The 15731-nt window shown below is 54.6% G+C and overlaps 1 protein-coding gene and 1 non-coding gene across 3 annotated transcripts in view; both read right to left on the reverse strand.

Moving 5' to 3' along the window:
• VAC14 (VAC14 component of PIKFYVE complex) overlaps positions 1-15731 on the reverse strand; it is a 95443-nt gene that overhangs the window by 60979 nt on the left and 18733 nt on the right. For both annotated transcript variants that reach the window (XM_054710836.1, XM_008139987.3), the window contains exons 6-12: positions 15157-15266; positions 14763-14869; positions 13694-13828; positions 13064-13216; positions 8147-8210; positions 1667-1811; positions 1336-1401 (exon numbers count right to left, since the gene is read on the reverse strand). In XM_054710836.1, the coding sequence (XP_054566811.1) occupies positions 1336-1401; positions 1667-1811; positions 8147-8210; positions 13064-13216; positions 13694-13828; positions 14763-14869; positions 15157-15266 (780 nt within the window). The remainder of the gene's footprint in view (positions 1-1335; positions 1402-1666; positions 1812-8146; positions 8211-13063; positions 13217-13693; positions 13829-14762; positions 14870-15156; positions 15267-15731) is intronic.
• Positions 12077-12147, reverse strand: TRNAG-GCC (transfer RNA glycine (anticodon GCC)). The gene has a single exon. It is a non-coding gene; the product is annotated as a tRNA-Gly (tRNA).

Below are 15731 nucleotides of genomic sequence, written 5' to 3' on the forward strand. Positions count from 1 at the left end.
TGTATGTGGTGGGCATGCAGGAGGGGTCAAGGGCAGATTCCCAGACCATCTGTTTCGGATTTTTCTGAAAACACCGATTACCTCAGAGCAGTGGTCACCAACCTTTCGGACCTCCACGGACCACCGGTTGGCGACCGCTGCCTTAGAGGACCTAAGGGCAGACATCGGCCAGTCTGCATCTCCTTTCAGTCAGGGGTAGGCTGAGGACAGCTGCCATGGTACAGGGCCCCACAAAAGCCTGGCATCAGCCCAGGGAGGACCGAGGTGGCTTACTCCATAGGAAGCTGTGAGCCACGTCCCTCTTTCCCCCACCCTCCAGCCCCTGTCCACTCCCACGTTCCCAGTGGGCACTGTGGGAGTCTGTAGTCAGGGACCCACGGCCTCAGGGAGGACAACAGCTCTGCCTGGAGCCCACGGCTGCCCAGGGCCTGGAAGAAGGAAGGAGGGGTGCGAAGGCACAGCAGCCAGCATCTGACCTGCAGCCTGGAGCTGGCGTGGGTAGAGACGGGATGCCATCCTGGCAAGTGGCAATACTCAGCTGCAAATCCTGCCCCTGAAAAAGGACTCACCTACCCTAACTCCCCGGAACAGAATGCTGCCGAGAACGGTGTGGGGAAAGGTGTGCAGTTGGAGGAGCCCCCAGATGGCAGAAGGACCCAGAGCCCAGCTCCCCCAAATTGGCCAGCTTCCCACTCGGGGTTACACCGCTGCCTGGAATCTGGGCCAGACTCTGGGCCTTTGCACCAGCAGCTCTTGGTGACCCCAACAAAGCAAAGCAGAAGGTTCCAACTTCAAACTTGAGGTCAAAATGGAGTCGAGCTGCAATGAATAGCACGACCAGCACTCACAGTGCTCAGCGTGCATGCCGCCTGGCACCGAGGCATGCTTCGAGAAGTGTTTCATTCTCACCACCCATGTGCTCTTACTACCCCACTGAACATGGGAGAAAGGAGACGCAGGGTCGAGACGTGACGTGCTCAAGTTCAGGCAATGAAGCGAGGCCAGACCTAGCACTCGGCGCCTGACCCACAGTCATGCTCCCCATCGTCACTCTCCACTGCCATCCTGGGCCAGCGAGCTCCCTGTGCAGACTGGTTTCCTCGCGGATGCCCTGACCCAGGGTGCCAACAGAGGAGAAGTCCTTACTCTCAAAGCCAAGGGCAGCAAACACAGCTTTCCCTCTGCCTGGTGCATCTTACCAGGTATGAGGAACAGGGCACTTTCTGGGTGTTGCTTTAAGAGAACAAAACAAGCACCTCTCAGCTACAAGAGCCCACGTCATTCAAAGGGACGGCCAGGAAGCCATGTCACAGGGGAGGGGTGTTGTGCACTTACCTCATCAGATTCATCCGACAGCGTCTGCAGGAGGATGGGGAAGAGGCTGTCCGTGTGCCGGAACATCTGCGGAGCGGAGAGCAGAGCACCGTGAGCTCTCCCTCGCTCCAGGCCTGGGCTCAGCTCGGACAGGGTCCCCTGCACGGACCACCTTCCCCACCCCCGACACTGAAGGTTCCTAAGCACCTGCCACTCCCCTGCTTGTCAGGGTTTCTCCAGAGCTGCAATGACCCAGACCCTACCATGCAGGGGCAGGCCCTCGGAACCAAGGTGGACCCGGAAAGCACCCCGGGCTGGGAGGGACCTCTGGGCCCACGAGGCTGGGGCTCACCTTGCGGGGAGTCTTGATGTAGAGGTGGTAAAGCCACTTCAGGACGGCAATCCGGGTCATCATGCCGATGGCCATGTCGCTGAGGTGGCAGTTCAGCACCTGCACAATCCCGTCGAGGTGGAGGGTGACTGGGACCCTCTCAGCGCTGGGGGCGAGACCGAGGAGTTGAGGCCACTGCAGCCCTCCCCAGGGAGCCCAGCACCACCCGCCCCGCCCCGCACACTCAGAACCACATCCTGCCTGCTCTTCTGGCGTAGAGCGCAGACGGCACACACGGTCGCCAGGCCTTATCTTTCCCTCCTGGAAACCACACCGGGAGGAAGAGGGCCAGGCTGCTGGGTGCCCACTCACTCCCCCTTTTCTTGACCAGCACTAGCCTGGCTGCTACAGTAGAAAACCTCTCGAGTGTCACTGAGCTGGGCCCCCGCAGACCTCAGGGCTGAAGGCCAGGGAGCACCCTCAGCACATTCAGTCCAGACCCTCTGTGATAAAGCCACCACGTCCACAAAGTCCAGGAAAAGGCCCTGCTAACACCCCTTAGCCCCACAGCGCCTTCCCAAGGCACCTGAAGAACATTTCTCAAGGGAGGACGGGGACTGTGGCTTTTTGTCTGTCGTCCCCCAGGGCACTCAGCACAGGGGCAGCCTCAGTGAGAAGCCTTGAGTTGCCTCTGAAACTGTGACGTTCCCGTTGGCCGGGAAGTCGGCCTCGGCCTGAGCAACGCAGCTGTTCAGACGTGCTTTGCTTCAGCGGGACACGGACGCTGGCCTCAGTGGCCAAAGCCCTGCTGGTCTCCAGGCAGGGAGTCCTGCTGGGCAGCCGAGAGGGCTGGTGCTGCTGGGACAAGGACATCAGGCCTCTGCCCGAAGCATGGGCCCAGAGGCTGGAGTTTTCGGGGATGGGGACGGCATGGGCAGAAAACCCGAGGATGCTAGGGAGGGGCTATGCGTCACACTGCATTCGCCCACGGGTGCCGCGACAGGAGTGACAGGGCCGCCTCTCCCGAGGACCAGGCCGGGCCTTAGTTCCCGCCTGTACAGAACGGTCTTCCGTGGTATTTCCAGGCTGCTCAATTATTCATGTGCACCAGGAACTCAATGCCTGTGCTTCCCTAATCCGCCTGCAGCTTCTCTGAAGCTCATTTGATGTGAATTCCTAAAGGGCACGGCTCTGAGCTTTGTAAGTGCTAAACGGAACTGCTACCTAATATGGTCTGATGGTTCCCCACAGTGCTCGTTTCGGGGGCTACACCGGGCACTTCCATCCTCTGGCAGCACAAGGCCTGAGCCTCTGGCCAGGGCTGCCACTGAGATTTCCCCGGGAGCCCCGAGGTGGGAAGTTCCTGGGGTCTCCCGAGGACACCCAGCATCTAGGACCTTGGTGGCCTTAAACAGACAGGGAACTCCCGCACAGACCACTTGGGGCGGCCCTGAGGGCCCCCATCACCCTCTCACTCAACCTCTCTTTCATGCTCACTGTCCAAGAGAAATATAATGGGAGCCACATATGGAATTTAACATTTTCTGGTTTTGTATTAAAAAGTAAAAAGAAACAGGGGAAATGAACACATTTTAATTAACCCAATATACCCCAAATATTACCCTTTCAACATGTAACTGATATAAAACATAGAAGGTCACTAACAAGATGCCTTACATTTTTCGTGTGCCCCAGGCTGTGCAACCCAGTGCGTTTCATGGTGACTGCACAGCTCGGGAGCCACGCGGGACAGTGGCTTCCGCGTGGACAGCACAGCTCCACAGCAGCAGGCTGGCAGCCCACCCAGGGCTTCCTAAGCATTTTCTCTTTGTCTCACCCTTTCCTAGACATTCCCCCTCCCTGCCAGATCTACTTACTGTCTTATCTCCCAGTCCCACTTTGCCCATCCTGCTGGCCCCCTACCGGCTCTTTGCGGTGAGCTCCCTCACTGCTCTTCTCCCTGCCAGAGGGACCCGGGGCTGCAGGAGCTCCAGGAGCCTACACAGCCCAAGGCCTCGCCAAGGCAGGAGCTCGGGGGCAGAGGGAATGAACAGAAACCAACCCTCCGCCCGTGCTTCCCTCACTCCCCGAGCCCCAGGTCAGGCCTGGGTGAGTCCCTGTCCCCAGCAGGAGCGCACCTTCTGGCTGCCGGCTGCCTGCGAAGGGGCACCCTGTGCCTGCCCCGTTGGTAGTTAGAATGACGCCCCGGGAGGAGGGGCCTTGTTTCTACTTGCCTGGGGACTCAGAGCTGCACTGATGTAGCACCTTCCTGAGCTGCTGGGGGGAGGAAGGCAATGCCAAGCCCAGCTCAAACCATCCTCTCCCCCCCCCCCACCCACTCCACTGGCAGTTCAGGCCCCGTGGTGTGTATGAACCTTGGGCTGGGGGGCGGGGGAGACGCAGGGCTCCGATAACAATGAGGAGGACGTGGTATGGGAAATGATAACGCACGTTTCTTGGGTAAATACTCTGTGTCAGGCACTGTGCTGAGCTCTACCTGCAGAGCCTCGCTTACTTCCCTCAGAGGCCCATACAATGTTATTCCCATTCTGCAGACGGGGAAACGGAAGCACAGAGACACCAGTAACCTGTCCAAGGTTACACAGCCAGGAAGTGGTGGAGCCGGCGATCTGAATTTGGGCAGTCTGAGTCCAGGCTGGCCTCCCTGACCACACGGCACCCGCTGCCTGAAAGGGCCAGGCTCAGAAGAGTCCACGGTGGCATCGTTTCCAACTGTCCCCTGGCAGGGGCAGCAGGATGGCAGCCCCACATGGTGGAGGGAGAAAGGGGCTGTCACACACACTTTTCAGTGTATCTTATCAGGAGGGCAGACGAAGGACACTGGGGAAGCTGGTGTCTATGGGGGACACCCCAAATCTAGTGATCTGAAGGGGGCCCCAGGCTGGACGGTCCCTTGGCCAGCCGGGTTCCTTCATTCACAGTGGTCCTGAGATGCTTCTGGCCAGCTCAGTGTCTCTGAGGGCAGAAAGCAAGAACCAGTCCATGGTGGCATCTCCCTCAGGTGGCACTGTCAGGGCCACATAACAAAGGGAGGATTTTAAGGAGTCCGTATGCGAACTGGCATAAGAGCCTCTGACTTTTCTCACAGCAAACGCCAGCCACAGCACACCTCCCACACATGGGTACCTTCGGACTGCTGGAGGGGTAGGTGTCAACCACAGCTATATACCTGAAAGGACCTCACAGTTCATGTACCCTGATCCTTCAATGCACAGATGAGGAAACTGAGGCTGAGAGAAGCACGGAGAACTCATTTCTCAGCTGGAGACACCCTCCCTGGGTGTCACTTCCGTGACTGGCTGGAGGTGAAGGTCGAGGGAAGCAGGCACACACAGGAGACTGATCTCCATGCTGGGAAAGGGAGAACTGATGATCCCACCCGCCTCTGAGGCGGCTCTGGGCTGCTCACCAGGTGGGGCGGGCTGCTGTGTGCTGGGCTCTGAGCATGCTCAGTGGGGAGCGAGGACTCTGGAAACGTGGGCCCTTCCTGGAGAGCGCATGCTGCGTGGCGTGCTCAGCCCCTGAGCTGCTGGGCTGGAGCCCGAGATGGGGCACCCGCCGCCCTGGCTTATTCAGTTTAAAACACGTTTCTGCGTGGGTTCCAAAAAGTCTAGACTAATCACTCTTGGGGCTTCTGAGTTATTTCAAGGTGTCTGCAAAACGCCATTTTCGCTGAGCGTTTTTTTCATAAAGCATCTCATAACGAATGTCTTACTTGTATATGTGCTACAATTTCCAAATGCATGGCGCTACAGTGGCTATTAAAATACCTCTTTACTGAATAATGCTTCCGATACTACCTATAAATAACGACAAATTCCAGTGGTTCTCTCTGGGAGGCAGCCCTTTATTTCTGTAATGTCTAACTCTTTATAGTACTCATATGTCACATCTCTAACCAAATCAAAAGGAAGCTAAAACTAAAAAAGAAAAAGAAAAAAAAGGAGAGTTGTTTCTACCTTTTTTCCAATCAGCAGATGCTAAAAGTTGGGAAGCACGATTTCTAGATCTGTGTGCTTGCCTAATTTATGGACAGGGCCCCCGGCTTTCCAGGGACCTGCACTGAACGTCCAACACCACGGCCTCAGCATCAGAGCAGAAGCCTGCTCACACGGAAAGCATGTCAGCTCCTGGTCAGCGAGTTAACGGGGCCAATCGGCGGAGCTCCTGCAGCTCTCCAGCCACGAGCAACAGAGGTTACCGCGTGGGCTCTGAAATTCCACCCTGGCCACTAATTAGCTGAGTGACTTCGGGCAAAAGTCAATTTCTCTGGGCCTGTTTCCTCATTGGTAAAGCGGGGCTGATAACAAGGTTCCCGTAATAAAAATTACAGCTAGAGTGTGTAAAGTGCTTTCTGTGGGCCATGCCCATCCCATGTGCTAGACACGGCTCAGCTCACTTAAGCTCAGGCCTTTATGAAGTCGGTACCATCATCACACCCAGTCTCCAGACGAGGAAGCCGAGGCTGAGAGAGGTCAAGCTGTTTGCCCAGGGCCGCACACCAGGCAAGGCGGAGCCAGGATGTACGCCTAGAAAGTGGGACTCCACTACGAGAGAGGAGGACCTGCCGCCTGGTGCAGTGAGGGGGAGGGGAGGGGAGACAACACGGACTCCCATGGACTAGGACAATCCCTGTAGCCTAGGTTACAGTGACACGTCTGCAACAGGCCTCTCCGCTGTCAGTTTGCCCTCTCCCGGCTGCCAGAGGGTCTTCTAAACCACAGGTCTGCTCCCTCACTCCCGCCTGTACTGCTGGCTCCCACAGCCTTCAGAACACAAGTCTATGTCCTCTGTGGGACACTGTCTCCCTGCTTCTCCATCCAGACCTCTCCCCCAAGTTCCAGAATTCACCACCCACACCTGCCCCCTTAACCACTCTAGGGGATGTTCAGAGCCACCTTTGACAGAGCTCCTGAGTGGCCCTCTCACTCACCTGCCCCTCCTTCCGGCTTGGGAAATGACACCAGAGATAGTATCCTGATTTGGCTCAAGCCCCAGACCAGAAGTTATTCTTTCTGTCACTTCTCTCCTTTCACTCCATCCCATTAGCAGATTCTGTCAGTTCTACCTTCAAAACAGATCTCAAATCGATCCAACTTCCTCCCTACACTGCCACCCCTTCAGGCTGAGCCTCTAGTCCTCCTGACCAGTCTGCACCCTCCCGAGTCCTTCTTACGTGAGTTCTCTGCACAGCAGCTCCGGGATCTCCTGTCCCTCCTCAGCCCTAACATGGAGACAATAATACCACGGTCCCCATGGGATTGGAACATCGGCGAAGTCTAATGATGTGACACAAAGTAGCCGGCACGGCAAGGGCTTAGGAAGCACCCGGCCACCGAGTGTTCATCCCCGTCAGCCACCATTCCAGCCGCAGCTCGGGCGCTATCGCTTGCCCCCAACACCAGAGTCCCCTGTCATAGCAATCACTACCCTTTCTGGTAACTTCCAGATTATTTTTCTGCCTCCCCACAGAGAACCTCAAGGTCAAGGACCATGTTCAGGGGCGGTATCTCCCCCGTGGAACCTGCAGGGCTGAACACAGGCAGGTGCTGGAGCGCATGACAACTGAAACGAGTGAATGAAGGATGCTTACTGGTTTGCTCGAACAACTTGCGAATGGTCCTAGGAGCAGTGCATGTTTATGATCAGCACCCACACGCTTAGAAAACATGCACAGGGTCTTTAGAGACAAGAATACGTGGAAAATGATGTAAAAGGAGGGAAGATCCAAGGGTCTGGGGAGAACAGAGTCTCTTGGGATTGAGTGCTCATTTGTCCTTGCTGAGTGACTGGTTTTCCAGGCCTGAGTTCAAAGGGAAGAAACCCTTTGCAGGAGAATTGCCATCCACTCCGGCCCCACCAGTGCCAATTCCACCCAAGGAAAAAGCAAGATGGGCCATGTCCTTAGAGTTACTCAGACAAGGACAGCACGGTGATAATTCCTTCCCCAGGGGAATGCCATCACCCTGCAGACTAGGGAGGGGGCTGGCAGGGAAGGGAATGATCTTCATGCTTGGCCTGCACTGCCCCCATGTGGAAGGCTGTGCAATTACAGCCGACCCAGGAGCCTAGAAGAGGACACCTCTGCTGCCCACACAGTCCGTGTCCATGCACTCTTATTAGACTCCACCAATTGCCACCTGTAACCCAGACTGTCCTCACACAGCCTTCCCATTGTCAGTCTTGTCAGCCCCACATCCTCCTGGACAAGCAAAAGGTGCTGGGCAGCGGTGTCTGCAAGTGTCCTACTGTAGTCACCACGTATTAGTTATGCTTCTGACCTGCAGGAGCTTCTAATCCCCACTCCCCTCAGACAGCTGTCTGTCCATCAGAGCTGGGTGGGGTGGGCTTGCTCCGTGTCTCAGATCCCCTCATCAGACACCTCCTGTGCCCATAAGCGGTGGCCCCACGCAGTTTGCACCCAGAAAGGTCTAGGCTGCTCGCTTTCCACAAACACCTCTGGCTGAACAACCCACTCACCTGGCTGGAGAGAAGACACTGATGCCACTACTGAAGCTGGAGTCACAAGAAACATCGGGGCCTCCTGGGAGAGTAAGAGGAATAATGTGTCATGCTAAAGGCGGCTGGGGTCTTTTGAATGAACAAGATCCCGGTTATAAAAACACAGACTCTCGGTCCCCCACACCTGATTCCAGCCCTTGAAAAGGAACATGGTTCTGGAGCCCTGAGGACCCAAGGCTGCTCATTCCCCAAAGCGTGGGGATAGGACCCATGCTTGGACGAGTTTAGGCACGTGACCTCACAAGGAGAGGGACACCAGCACCGGGCACATCTGGGAAAGGTCAGAAGGGACTTCTGGCCCGCGGGCTATGGATGTTAAAAGTGACTTCCGGGACACTCAACATCATTAGCCACCAGGTACATGCAATGCAAAACCGCAATGAGATACCATTTCACACCCACTCGGATGGCTAACATACACGAGAGGTAATAGTAACACTTGGTGGTGAGGATGTGGGGAGACTGGAAGCCTTAGACACTGCTGGTGGGAATGAAACCAGACTGGCAATTCCCGAAAAGGCTAAACAGCTGCCAGCTATAAGGAAGAGCTGTCTCTTCTCCACTTATCCAGCAATCTGTCCATCCATCCATCCATCCATCCATCCATCTGTATCATTATGGACCCATAGATATTTTATTCTGTGGGTTAAAATTAAAACTATTATTACGTATATTGTTCAAATGGTACCAGCCTTGGCCTCTGAACAGTTTTAAATTATACAAGTAAAACACTTTCTCACTCTAAAAATGTCAAAAACAAAGCCAAGCCTGTCGCTCCTCAGCCTTTGATGTTCACTCTGCGTGCAGGAAACGACTGAACCAGTTAGGCAGGCACCCTCTCATCTGTTGCTAATCCTCCTTTTTGTTTTGGAAACATAAATGGGATCAGAGACTGTCTTTTGTTACTTGCTTTTCCCACTGTGTACTATGTCTTAGAGCGGTGCTATTCTAGGTATGGATGTGAAGCTACCCCCTAGTAAGGGGACCTTTATTTCCATGTTCAACAGAAAATCTGAGCTGAGAGAACCTTTGGAGGACGTGGCACAGCGCGGTGGGGCAGGAAGGGCTGGGCATGAGCTGGACCTGCTGAGCAGCCCCAGGGACAGGGGAGGATGTGTGGTGAAGGGGGGGCAGGCCGGCCTGGACCAGCAGCCGGGAAAAGCAGCTGGAGCTCCATGCCTCTGGCGGCCTCTCCCCTCTCGTCTTTCAGAAACACACATATTTATAGATGAATTGATGTGATGTCGGAAACTGGCTTCCAATTAATTTCGATTGTTTCCTAATTTCGTTTACATCCTCCCGTGCTTCCTTACGCACGAGGGTAAGCATTTCTCCAGATCTCATGAACACGGGGGCTGTTGGTAGAATGATCAGGCATCTGACACCCCAACAAATATTGCCAAGTGGCCCTTTAGGAGGGTTCTACTGCTATATATTCAAGAACGGAGGAACAGTCATTCCCACAAAGCCCCCACAGGGATATCAGTAATCTTTTAAATGTTTGCCAAGCCGAATAAAAATCATACATTGTTTTCCTTTGCAATTCTGGGATCCCCAGTCAGGCCAAGCACCTTCGGCTGGCCTTTGGTATTAATTTCCTCGTCAGAGAACCGCAGTGTAAACATCGCTATGAGCAGAGACTCTGAGGTCCCTGCGGCTGGGTGTGAGCCTTGACTCCCCTCCTTCTGGCTGTGCGACCCTCGGGCAGGTTACTTGACTTGTTCCTCACTGTATAGTGGGGTAATGACAGTGTCGACACCACAGGCTTGCTATGACAATCAATGGGCTACCACCTGTTAGGTGTTTAAAAGGAAAAACCTTACCTATTTATTTCCTAAGAAAAAAATTAAATATTTAAGGCTTTTGATGCACGCTGCTAAATATATCTGTCAGACAATATATTTAACTTGTTTACATTTTGCTTTCGCCCAGTAGGAATGTCTGTTTCTTCCCCAAAATCTCTATAGGGAACATGTATTTCCTTTATAATTAGAGTATAAAATGAGGGTGAGGATGGGGGGAGAGTGGAAGCTAAAGAGAAAGAAAAGATCCAGTTCAAATAACCTCCCTGGAGCCTGGCAGGGCCCTGTGACCATGCCCAGAGTCACATGGTGACTCACCTGCAGCCCTGCCCTGAGCTCCTGCAGGCAGGTTCCAGGCCTCATCGCCTGCATCTGCAGAGCCCATAGGAGGTGCTGATACACCCACAGCGTCAGAACTCCGCAGTGGATGCTGCCTCACAGTCGCCAGCCCTCCATGGAAGCCCTATTTATAGCTCTGCTCCTCACTTGCCACATGAACCTCAACCTCTGACCCTCTCCTTCCCCTCCTTTAGGACACAGCAGGGGCCCGTTCCCACCTGGGCAAGGCTAGTGATAAACACAAGGGAGAACACTGCTGAGGAGATGGATCTATTATAACCGGAATGAAAGCAGACCCTACAGCACCTGTAACTGAGTGCCTCTCTCATGTGCTAAGAGCTTTACATGCAAAACCCTTGTCTGAAACTCGCCCTCACACTGTGGGCTGTGTCATCACTGTTGCCCTATTTAACAAACAAGGAATCTGAGGCACAGAAAGACCAAGGCACTTGCCCAAGGGCAACAGATAGGAAGTTAACAGAGCCAGGACACCGGCAGGCGGTTGTGGCCCCAGAATCCAGGTCACGGCACATGAGACCATTAGGGAATGTCACGGAGAGGGACAGGGAAGACATATCACGTGCCACAGGACCTCAGAGTCAGAGAGGGACCCTGCACTGGACCCCCACCGGCAGCAGGGCTGAGGGAGAGCCAGAGAAAGCAGAGAGGGCTGGGAGCAGCGTGGCACCCACGTGAGCCTGTCCCGACCGGAGCCCCGTGGTGAGAGGCGTGGTGTGAGTGTGTGTGTGTGTGAGTGCGTGCTCATGCACAGAAGGCCTGGCTGACAAGCCTCCCATGAGCGTGGCCAGAGGCGTGCAGTGAAGAACGAGGTGTGCCGTGGGACGCAGAAACACAGACTGAGCCCGGGAGGGAGACACGAGGCGAGGGAGAGCAGGCAGGAGGCTCTTGCCTTCTCCAGGAGGACCCGGTTGGAGGAGAGGAACAGAATAACTGGAGGAAGCGGGGAGGTTGGGATGAACCCATCAACTAGTTAAATCATCACTCTTCCGGCTTGCTGGCACCTTCTCCTGGCACCTTGGTAAAGTGCTGGTTAGTTACAAGCAGGGCTGGAGTGGATGCGGAGCCCCAAATTAGCTGTTGCCATCGCTGGGAACTACTGTAAAGTGAGCTTTGTGTCTGCCGAAAGGCTGTTTAGGAGGCAGTAAAATCTGAAGCCAAGTTGCCTGCATGCATCTTGGTTAAGATAAGATTCTCCTGAGCAGGGAGCTGTTTCCAGAAAGCTAAGGAAAGCTATCTAAAACCTGAGATAATTATGCCGCCTTGGGCAGGAATGGAACCCGGGCCTCCTGGGTGGCAGGCAAGAATTCTACCACTGAGCCACCAACGCTCCAGCTGGTTTCCCAGCTGCTACCTCGACGACAGGATGGTGATTCCTTTCCAGAGGCCTGACTGGTTGCCATATACTTTTGCCCCACCCTGTAAAAGCTGTATGACCTCAAATACATACAATGCAAAAAATACGCCAAAATCATAATACTGATTGCCTCTTGGTGGGAACAGTCCTGCTTCTTTATATTTTCCCCCACTTTGCAAATTTTCTAAAACGAGAATCAAAAATGAAAAGATTAAAAAATACTCATACATTAGTGTAAGTTCACAAAATAGGTCTATGCCTGGGATTCTTGTAAGATCTCTCAGAAAGAAAGCTCCTGCCTTGGGAGGCTCCTACTAACTTATCTCCCCAAGTTTCCTTTTTCAAGGAGCTGCCAAAAAAGGTTCCAGCTGCTGCATTGGCCGGGAATCGAACCCGGGCCTCCCGCGTGGCAGGCGAGAATTCTACCACTGAACCACCAATGCTCCAGCTGCGTGCTGCTCTGCCTCCAGCTGTTTTGCTACTGTGGCCCACAGAGGCCAGGCCCCGCTGTAACCTGACACCTGAAAGAATCCAGCATGCCACACCCAGGGGAGGCCCAGGGGCACGTGTGCCTGAAATGCTCAGATAGAAAGGCCATGGGAGAAAATGCTTTCGTGATTCTTTCGCTCCTGGGAGAAAGTCCCAGACTCACAGATTTGAGTAGGTTCCGCATCAATTTACTCTCTGGCTGATTCTGTAAAGGAGCACATCACCCCAAAGCTGATCAGTGACCTCTCAGTGAGGACAGACATCCGAGAGAGAGAAAACGTCAGTTCTAGACGACATTTAGAGGGCAAACATGGCTTTCTTCTTGTTACAGAGAAACAAGACAATGATGCTAAAGGAGTCTGAAAGGGGAGCAGAGCCATTTCATATTTTAAAGGACACTGATTTTGACAGAATTCCCACGGATTGAATAAGCGCCCTCTGTGAGGATGACGGGCGCAGTAAGAGCAGCCAGCTTCTGGGCGGCTGCATGTCTACAGCCAAGATTCAAGAGACCTGTACTGCCACGCTCCACCCTTCCCACACGGAAAACGACTTCTGTAGCTGAGCCCAGGGAAGGATTCAGGAGAGGAGTAATGGCTTTTAAAGCAAAAGGGTTAAGAGCACAGGTTCTGCAGACAGACTGCCAGGGTTCAAATCCCAACTCTGCTACTTAGCAACTGCCAGGTCCTGGTTGTGTGATCTATCTTCCCGTGTCCGTCTGTAGAACGGGGATAATAGCACTTCCTACCTTATTGGGTTGTCATGAGTTAACATATGGAAAGTAGTCAGTGAGGCCCCAAGTCAACTACGACCTCTGGTTCCCTGGTGCCCGGCCTGGGAGGTGAGGGGCAGGAGGCAAAGCCTACTCACCACTGCCTGGCCCCTCCTGCTTCGCCAAGGAGTCGTCGGGGTTGGGGTCTGCCTGCCTCTGCACCACTGGCTTTGGCTCCTCAGGCTCATCGTCCTCAGGGGTGACCAGCTTCATCAGGCTCTGGTTGCACACGTTGGCTACCTCCTTGATGCCTGGGTCCACTGATGTAAGGAGCATCCCCATCTGGGGGCTTCCCTAAGCCCGAGTGCACTGGCATCGGTCAGGGCTCGGTCCTCTTCAGAGGTATGTTAGTGGGCAGACGGCAGTCTGAACAGAGTGCATGTCCTCCTGCCACACTGGTGTCCCCTCAAGATGCCCCTGTGACTTGTAGGGCCCCTTCCTGGTGGACGTCCCACCAACAGGACTTCCCCAGCCTGGCTGGGCAGTGTGAGCTCAGGGGTTGGGAGCGTGGGCCCAGGAGAGCTGCTCCAGATCTGTACGTAAGCAGGGACAGCTTCGGTGCTGTCTTGGCGCTCCCAGTCTGTGTTCAGCAACACCTCCTGTTCCCTTGATCCCAGGGACTATTTGGAGGTGCCCCTCCCAAGGGAGACCCACCCCACTCCAGGATCCGCAACTTTACAGCGCCCTGGGGGGCTGCTCTCGTTTCCTTTCTCCAGAGCAAAGGATACTTTTCTTGCGGTCGTCGTAGGCCAGGCAGGGCAAGACGGCGGTCAGGATCCCAGAGGAGTAGGGCAGCATCGCCCGGCCGGCCAGCTGGATGAACTCCCTCATCCAGCACATGGCTGTCAGCTGGATCAGGTCGTCTGGCAGAGGGAGGGGCGGGTTGCAGGACGGTCAGCACGAGCAGCGAAACGCTCCCTCCCACTGACCATGCCCACAGATGGGACTGGGAAGTCCTGAGGGCTTATGCTGCTGCTGGCCTCACCAGTACTCTCTCACCCTTGCTTTCTGCCTCCCCTGAGTACATACAGTTTCATGTTGGAATGGAGCAACAACCTGTGGCAGACTGTAAGAGCAGCCATGATTCTCCACCCCTCTCTGCGTCCGTGCCCACCACAATGGGGTTGCCCAGCTTCTCTCATCAAGGGGTGAGTCCATTTCTTCACTCTGGGCTGGCCTTGCCACTTTGGCCAACAGAAGGTGGTAACAGGATGATGAGCCTGGTTTAAGCCTAAGCTTCAAAAGGCCTTGCTCACTTCTATATGAGTGCACTGGGCTGGTCTGCTGGAAGGACACATGGACCCAGGTGACAGCCAGTCAACTACCAGACACGAGTGAGGCCACCCTAGACCACGGAGCTGCAGCTAACCCTCCAGTTGACTGTAGGTGCATGGCCAAGCCCAGCCACACCTTGCCCAGGTGAGCAGAACCACCCAGCAGACCGCAGACTCGTGACCAATAGTAAGTCTGCTGTGTCAAGCAGTTACATTTTGCAGTGGTTTGATCCTCAACAGAAGCTAATGGAAACACAATTCTAACCCCAAGCATTTCAATTCACGGTGCTAAGGCCGGGCTTCCCACCAAGAGGGCCTCCAGATTTTGCACCCCTCCAGGGTCTGGCCAAGGAAAGGGCCTCCATGCTGACAGAGAACCCAAATCTCTCTCACAAGGACCCGGCGCTCCACTGCTCCGGATCGTGTTGCGCTGGTTCCCACTCCTACCCGGACTCTATCCCAGACGGTGAGAGAGAAAGGAGCTTCCGAGGGGGTGGTGGTGCCTGGGCCTTCACACACTCACCCGTGGTCTGGCAGTGGATCACCAGGATGTTGGCCATCTCAGCAAACTTAACACTGGAGGGGTTCTTCTTAATTTCTTTCAAGAATTCTCCAAGGACTACTTCACACCTGCCAATGAGAGAGAAGGGACATAGTATATGGCAGCCAGGGCCCATTTCTGCTCTGGGTTGACCACCCAGATGGAACGACACTTTGAACTTGTTAGATGAACTTGTCAGATGAATTTGTCAGAGGCAGGGGGCTGAGCTCTTAGCTCCTCATGGTGGGAAGCACATAAACCAGGAAGAAAAGCAGGAACTTCTTGTTCTGCTGCCACCTGCCTGCTAGTGTGGGATACGTGTGCGCATTGAGGGGCCCCGGATGGTGGCAGCTGCCTGCCTCCTTCCTCCACTCACATTTTCCGAATCTCTTTGCCGTTGTCACCCAGGATCTGGAAGAGTCCATCCAGGATCTCTGGCAAATAATCCAGCAGGTTAATGTCTGGCACGGACTCCAGAACCAGGATCTGACGCAGGGGAAGAAACCAGGAGGGAATGTTACACCAACCCGGAGCCATCGCCTCCTCCTCCCCAACCCGCTGGGCCTGGGCAGTGAGAAGGGCCCTGCTGAGGCAGCATTTCCTGGCACTGCAGGTGCCCCCCTGCACATGCGGACAGAGAAGTACTAGCAGCTATGGCTTTGGTTAAAAGTGCAGGGGAATAGTAACGTAACCACCAGGGAATTCAGATGCCCTGGGGGAGCGGGGAGTACATGGGAAGGGACAGACAAGCTGGAAGAGGTGTGACTGCCAGAAGTAGCCTATTGGCTTTAAAGGGAAATTGGAGTTTCACAGAAAAAGGAAAGAATTGTATCCTCACCAGGGACAAGCTGAATAAACGTGTGTTCAGATTATCTGGTGTCACTGGCTAGGAGATTAATAATGAGGCTCCTCTGCAGCCACAGAACCTAGCCAGGTGTCCAGAGAGCAGAT

The sequence above is a fragment of the Eptesicus fuscus genome, chromosome 21, assembly GCF_027574615.1.
Source record: "Eptesicus fuscus isolate TK198812 chromosome 21, DD_ASM_mEF_20220401, whole genome shotgun sequence".
In the NCBI taxonomy this organism is placed as follows: domain Eukaryota; kingdom Metazoa; phylum Chordata; class Mammalia; order Chiroptera; family Vespertilionidae; genus Eptesicus; species Eptesicus fuscus.